The 7,500-nt window shown below is 38.8% G+C and overlaps 2 protein-coding genes across 3 annotated transcripts in view; both read right to left on the reverse strand.

The window, feature by feature from the left end:
* The window catches only part of LOC137967746 (uncharacterized), an 85,487-nt gene that overhangs the window by 56,827 nt on the left and 21,160 nt on the right, over positions 1 to 7,500 (reverse strand). The window contains exons 7-9 of the mRNA XM_068814303.1: positions 5,762 to 6,169; positions 4,843 to 4,937; positions 1,007 to 1,105 (exon numbers count right to left, since the gene is read on the reverse strand). Coding sequence (XP_068670404.1) covers positions 1,007 to 1,105; positions 4,843 to 4,937; positions 5,762 to 6,169 — 602 coding nt within the window. The remainder of the gene's footprint in view (positions 1 to 1,006; positions 1,106 to 4,842; positions 4,938 to 5,761; positions 6,170 to 7,500) is intronic.
* LOC137967747 (serine/threonine-protein phosphatase 6 regulatory ankyrin repeat subunit C-like) overlaps positions 1 to 7,500 on the reverse strand; it is a 193,769-nt gene that overhangs the window by 14,084 nt on the left and 172,185 nt on the right. The window lies entirely within an intron of this gene.

Consider the following 7,500-nt stretch of genomic DNA (forward strand, 5'->3'; position numbering starts at 1 on the left):
GTTCCTTTTTCTCCTTTCTCTAATCGCAAGATTATACTGTCTATCTTTTATCGAAAGAACATTCAGGACCGGTGTCTCTAAAACTAAGACCCTTAGACTTTGAAAACTCGAAAAAAGTAACCCAAAACCCGCAATTTGGCTAACACTCTAAGCCTAAAGTTCGTTTTTTGAGTTACCTCAAGTGAAGTTCAAGGCCTTCGTTCGCTATAACTTGTTTCAAAGTGAAAGTTGGGTGATCCGCCATATTTAAGCAAGTAACCACGCTCTACGTGTAGCTGCACATCTTCATTTCCAGTCGGATGTATGTATTGGCCCTGTGATGCCCTAGGCCTAAAAACCAACTTCAAGCCTAGGGTTAGCCAAATTGAGGGTTTGGGGTTACTTCTTTCGAGTTTTCGAGATCTTAGGGTCTTAGGGTCTTCGTTTTCTAGACACGCCATTCAGGTCGCTGAGTAGCTTATCCATTTTGCATACAACGCCGAACGAGCCGATAGAGCGTGAAACTTCACTTAGCAACAAAGCAACTCTACGCCAATCAGAACTCATTCGAAAGTTCTTCATTAGTTAATTAAGACACTTGCACGCACTGCTTTTGATTTTTTCAAAGCGAAACAAACTCGCCTTAACTTCACTTTTCAACGCTGTAGTTTTAAAAAGAATATGGCTACGGATCTTGATCATGCCTTATAAATATTCATGACAAAATTGTCCGGATAATAGAGGTTCAACTGTATTGCTAATACATGATACAGCGTTGTAGAGCCGTTTTTTCTAATAAGAGCGTTCCTTGGAAGCATTGGAACTGGTTTGAGCCACCTTAATTAAGCTCCTGCACAGCCCCCGTTTTTCAGGAAATTCCCCCACAGTGACACAGCATTCATCACTGTATCTATTTTCTAACACCCGCACAAAAGGCAACGCAAACTTGGTGTATAGTATAATTTGGTCAGTGGTAATGCAGAAATTTAACTGAAAATACGATATTAATATAAATCTCTTGAAGAACCTGATCTCTTTCGTTAACATTTGCACCATTCTTCAGGTGCCTGTTGACCTCCTCATATTGTCCATTGGCTGACGCCCTATGAAGAGCACTTCGAGATACCTACGGAAAAAAATCACAAACTTAACATACAATATGACGATATGGGTTGATTTAGTTTGATTTCTCTAGTGTCCCCAATTCAAACTGGTATCAATTGCTTTTCTGTGATCATGTCAGGGTCAAATGCAGCTCTACGAAGGTAGGAGAGGGAAGGTCAACTTGATCTCCTGGCTGATCAAACCACTGAATTATGCAGTCTAAATCTGATTCGCTTAAAATAATTCCCTAAAATATGGCCACATTCAATTCGAACTGCACACAACTCAAATCAGAGGAGGGGAAACTTTAAACCAAAGCCACGCCCACAAGTTTTCCAGAATGTTAGTTGTCATGTCATTTTCAAGTTATTTTGCCAAAACGTCCAAACAAGATAAATTCACATTCTCCTGTAATTTCATACTTCCCCTGAAACTTCTACAACTTCAATTGGGTTCCCCCAAACAAAAAGACCATGTCTATTACACACGGTTGTGCCAATGGCATACCATTTTTGTCTACTTTAGTGGATAAACCCAGCAAATTATAGGCTTGAACGTAGGCCAAGGGTCGGCTGCTTAAAGCCTGGTTAGCGCTAAACATTAGTTAAGAGGTATCAAAACCTATAGGTTTCCATAGTATTACATCTTAACTTGATTTTTTTGCAGTTCAAATTTGTCTTTCCTATATGAGGTCTTATCATAAATCAACTATATTTTAGTTGAGCCAAGTACTTCATTAGTTCTCTAAAACTCTCAGGTAAGACAATAAGTTGATCTCTTTATTCATAAAGTACACTAAATTTCACCATAATTTGAAAGAACCTGTAGTTAAATTGGTTTTATGTAGCTCCCACTTTCCATGTTTGTTTTCTGCGTGACAGCTGAATTCAGTGAAGTGTGACTGGGAACACTGTCGGTGGTTCACGCACTCACACATACATTTTTTTTCTCTGCAATAAACCAGACATATTATCAAGACAAACATGCCATTTCAAAGCTGAAAAAAGGTGCATTTATTTCCAAGAGACAACTTTGAAGTCGAAAGAAGACAAGCAGCGAAAAAATTCACCGTGTTTTACGGGCGGCTTGCGGTTTCAAATAAACACAACCAGTGCATCAAGTTCCTCTCATCTAAATGCAGCTTTTTCTTCAAAATATTCAAATAGACATTTTAGAGCGAAGATAGTAAATGTGTTATCAACAAACGATGATGTGGTGCTCTCTAACATTTAAGCGACGCGCTAGAAATGAAATACGAAGATGGACTTCGATCTTCGGTATAAATAGTGAAACAGCTTGCGCTTCGATTACACCATACGACGAATTTCTCATGAATTCACGTCTTTAAAAAAGTTTCTCTTCATTGTAGAAGCTGTATTGGTATTTTGACTGCTCTTCTTTGCTTTCTTGAGGAGAATGAATCATTAATTGTCCGCTTCCAGCTCGATGGCCGCCATGACTCGACATGGTAACACAGGATCAAATCCTTTTCAAAACAACAAAATCAAAGAAAAAAGGAGCAAAGAACAACAACGAAAATATAGTGAATTTGTTTCTGAACGCCACAGGATATTTGGTTCACTAAAGTGACCACGGATGGCTTTAATTGTGTAAGATATTCACTCCCCACACACTCCTTTGAAAAAGTTGGCAAACTTTTTAAAAAAATTTTGGCAGGCTGCCATGCATGCGCCACCGGTGACACTGCTCCTTTAATATGTCAAAGACATGTTACATTTTGATCATCAAAGTTACAAACATACTTGAGCAGAAGGAAAGGCTTTTCTAACTTCTCTACATGATCTTGAATCAAAATTTGAAAAGCTGTTCTACAGTTATTGTCGTTTTTGGAAGAATCATGGACAGGACCGGGACGAAGTCAGACCAGCATGAGTCTCCATACATTTCTTTTCTTGCGTTTACATGAGACTGGCCTGACAATTAACTTGGACTGGTCTGACTTCGTCTTGGTTGCTGGACCGAGACGAGAAACTCTTGTACTGGTCTGAGTTCGTACCGTTCCCATCTAAATAGAGAGCTTTAGCAAAGACAATGGCGACGGCAACAAAAATCGTCACAAATTTGCATATTTAGTGGGCAAAAACAGTGGCTTTGTACGCCCAGCACGTGCGTTTTTCACTTCTGTTCATTTCTTTGCCGTTGTCAGCAAAACAACAACGTGAAATAGCTAAATTTAAGGTTTTATGTAGAACATCAACACTTGAGGATAAATTTTAAATTTGTCCCCTAAATTAAGTGCGGCTCATGACGATTTCATGCCTGAGGAACTGCAAAACCTTTGGCACATCAAAAAACTTGGAATAGTCGTGAAGTGATTACAATAATGAGAATTTATGTTTTGAGATGACGTTCTTGTTGCTGTTCCCGTTGTCATTGCTAAAGCGCCCTAATGACAACAAATCTCAGACTGGGTCCAGAAATTTCAAGCTTGTACTCTTTTGGGCCATCGATATATTTATTAGCCAAAAGATGTCATTGTTGTCCCAAAACCAGGCACCAAGCATTTCGTCCCGGTTTCATGTAAACGGGTGCAAAGATTTCATACCAATCTGAGTTTGTCCCGATGTCATGTAAATACCCCCTAAGACCTTGGGAAAATCAAGAATAATTTATAAAGAACACATCTGACGATTAACGACTTGGGCATGCTCTGAACTCTAGTTGAACCTTTGAACTTTGCTCCCAATAACTAGTTCAAATACTCCAATATATTATACTGAACTTCAGGAAAAATGAATGTGGGAGGATGTGGGAGCTAAATGAAAGCCATTAAACTAAGATTCAGATGGCTACAGAGAATTATCGAAAGGTAAAACGCCTTTCAATTACTGTCGTTATATGGTGAATTTGAGTGTACTTTATGAATAAAGGGATCAACTGGTCATTAAACTTCTTATCTTGAGACCACTAGTAAACACCTGAAGTACTTGGCACAACTGAAATACAGTTGATTTATGACCAGACTTAATTATATATGAAAGGGGATACGTTGCAATTGGGGCTCCGCCCTGTTCGTCTCTCCGGTCACGTCATACCACTGTTATGATAATGTATGTATTTTGTGGTGACAAATCTCAATAAACTAAACTAAGACATAAATTTGAGCTGCAGAAAAAAATCAATTTAAGATGTTGAGCAGCAACGAAAGGAAAGCCTGAAAAATCCAGGCTTCAAAAAGGATTCAAACCGATGATCTCCGGGATACCAGTGCAGTGCTAGAGCATTTGAGCTGTCAATAAAAAGGGGAGCTGATCATTTTGTGGGTTTGTAATCAACCTGTAGAAGATGTAGATATGACGACATATAATTGAACTGTGGAATGAATCAAGGTAAGAAGTTGATCATCATATAACCTCAGGAGTAACAGAAGGAAAGTCTTTTGTTACTGCTCTACAATATATCAATGAAAAGCGGTTCCACAATATTATTATTGTCCTTTTGGGAATCATGGACATCATGACATGTATATCATTCATGATTTTTCATGGCAGTCAATGCACAACATCGTAAACCTCAATATGCAAACTGTAAGTCTCTACCAGTTTGTTACAATACTTATACAAAACGCATGAATTAAAGTCAGTTGAGATATCTGCGTGTTTGCCAGGATAAAAACAAATGTCTTTTATAGTTTTAACATTATGCTTATTGTTGTTCCGATCAGTGTACAGCCATGATTTTTAGAAATCCATTAGCCTCTTTACTACTTCCCATTTGCAAATAATGCAAGAAACAAACCACGTTGTGATCTGCAGATGTGTCCATCACACTTGTGCCGGATCCGTGATGAAGTACATCTTGTTGAGAGGACAAGCAAGCACTGCCTGATTCTTCTGAAACAAAGACATGTCAACACTTAGATTGAAAAGAGTTGGATGTAACTTTTCGGTACTGTTATTTCTTCAGAATATTCATTAATTATGCTGCTTATGTACATGTACATAATTTAAAGTGAACGTGACAGTGTGCAGCTGGAGAACAGTTTTATCAAAACATCGAGTTTAGGGATAGAAACAATAACAGGGCAAACTACTCTGACATGAGGAAATTCATTCTTTCACCCTTAAGAGGTTCGCCACTGACAAGTGAAATCATTTTTCACTCATAATGGGTTCCCTCCTGATGAGTAAAATCTCACGGCATTAGACGAAGTAAAATCTAGAGGTGGCCCTCAAGGAAGGCAAAGCTAGGGTTAAAGTGCCCCTGTGATCAACAAATCACATCCTTTTTTTCCTTCAGATTTTAGAAGTGTGTTTGTGTTTCATGGTCCGCCATTAATCACGTTCAAAACTGACCGAGTGGACCTCAGAGGGTTGGATCCGGGGAAAAGTGACGTCAAAGGCTCACTGGCTTAAAATTTCAGCGTGTGAATGCAGCTTATTATATATGCAAAAAGTGAGATTCAAGTCTAAAAGCCCAAAACTCCCGTGCTGCACATTAATTTTGGGACGTACACACATTTAATAGACACTAATGCATCATATATTTCAAGTTGTAGAAAAGACTGTATAATATACTATGCACATCATAGATACACCACTGAAGGGCCAAGGTCCAGCTCCTACCTGTACAGCCGAATATACTTCCTAAGCATAACCCAAAACCTCTTGATTGTGTTTCATCAACTATCTACATTTGTCTACATATAATCAAGCACCTTGAATTTCCATAGCTTTCCTGCAGACCACGTAGTTTTCCTCTGCTATGGTTGTCTTCAGGCTTATTGTCTCCAGGCCGAGTTTCTGCTTCATTTCATCAGTTACAAGGTACTGCTCAGCCATGCTATTGACGTGACCAGAGAGATAGTCATTCCAGAGATGATCAAGACCTTTTAAGGTTTGGCAATCCACAATGATTACCAGAGAGCCCACGTTGACAGTCACTAAGTGTAGCTGAAAGGTTCGTTCCAAAAGGTCAATTAACTTGGCCAGTCCATTTACAGTATCTGTGGAATAGTGATGGTATTTCTCGAAGAGTTTGACTTGCGCAGTTAACATTTCATAGAACTCTTCCTGCTTTTCTCCCTCCAGACCTTGTGCACTGATTACGATCTTCATAAGCCTGCCTGCAAATAAAGGTAGATATCATCAATCTATAGCCTACATGTACATGTATGTGCAATGCAATGATCGGGACCCTTAGCAACTTCACGAAACAGAGTGAAGGCTCAACCTTTGATTATATATGACGGACCTATCTAGCTTTGTACTTCAGAGAGAGTCTGTTGAGTAGATCACCAACAGATGTAACACCTCTTTTGCTCAGTTCATAGAGCATGATGCACTGTAGGAAAATATGGTCTTGGGGATTTGTCATTGCTTCTCTTCTCTCCTACATGTATTTGAAATTGTGTGTGCCATTATTTCCTGAACTGCCAAGTATTGATGAATAACAAGAGGGTTTCAACACAATGAAATTACATTGGTTTAATCTCTTTGAAAGCTAAATGTAGTAAAGTGAGAATTCGAGGAAGACGAAGAGGACTAGTTGCAATACGTCCTATGTTTAATCTCCTTGAAAGCTAAATGTAATAAAGCGAAGGAAGGAGGACTTGTTGCAAAGACAAGTTGCAATACGTTCTACGTTTAATCTCATTGATGGCTAAATGTAATAAAGAGAGGGAAGAGGACTAGTAGCAATACGTTCTCTCATTACAATGTATGTCAACTGCAGTTATTGCTATCTCTGAAACGTGGTTGCAAAGGTGTAATTCTGATCTTTTAAATCTTCCAGGATATGATTTTATCTCGTATTCTAGGGAACATGAATTGGGTGGTGGAGGTCAATGGTCACAGTATATTCAACCTAATGTTGAAATGAAGAAATGATCTCCATGCAGTCTCCAAATAGTTCATTGTATGAATCCACATCAATTTAGGGGATTTTCTACAGCTCCATAGTAAAAATGCTTATGTTGGTTGCCTTTACACACCTCCTGGTGCTTTTGACACTGACTTTAACAACTCTAATGATAAAACTTCGTTGATTTTTTAAATAACATGTTTAAAAACAAACTAAGTTATTTTTAAGGTGATTCCCTAGTTTTGCACCGCGCATCTCATACTGCGCATCACATTGTGCCTTTGAAGATGGCGGCCTTTCTCGCCAGCCATCTGAAGAGAGACAACAAAGGCCGCTTTTGCCGTTCAAAAGCTTTTAAGCGCAATCATGATAATTCTTCTCGGTTAAGAAGTTGTTGTTTCGAAACTCGCCCCAGTCCTTTCGCGGAAAATGATCATTTTGAAGCCGAAATTGCCCCTTTGCTGTCCATTTGTCGTTGTGTTGAGAAGAAACGAGCATGGTGACCCCCCATTTTTAATGGTTTTATTTACTCGTAATAGGTATACAGAAAACATATTTACGGAGAAAACAAGTTGGTATTAGTATTAGTTAGTA

Source organism: Montipora foliosa, chromosome 8, assembly GCF_036669935.1.
Source record: "Montipora foliosa isolate CH-2021 chromosome 8, ASM3666993v2, whole genome shotgun sequence".
In the NCBI taxonomy this organism is placed as follows: Eukaryota; Metazoa; Cnidaria; class Anthozoa; order Scleractinia; family Acroporidae; genus Montipora; species Montipora foliosa.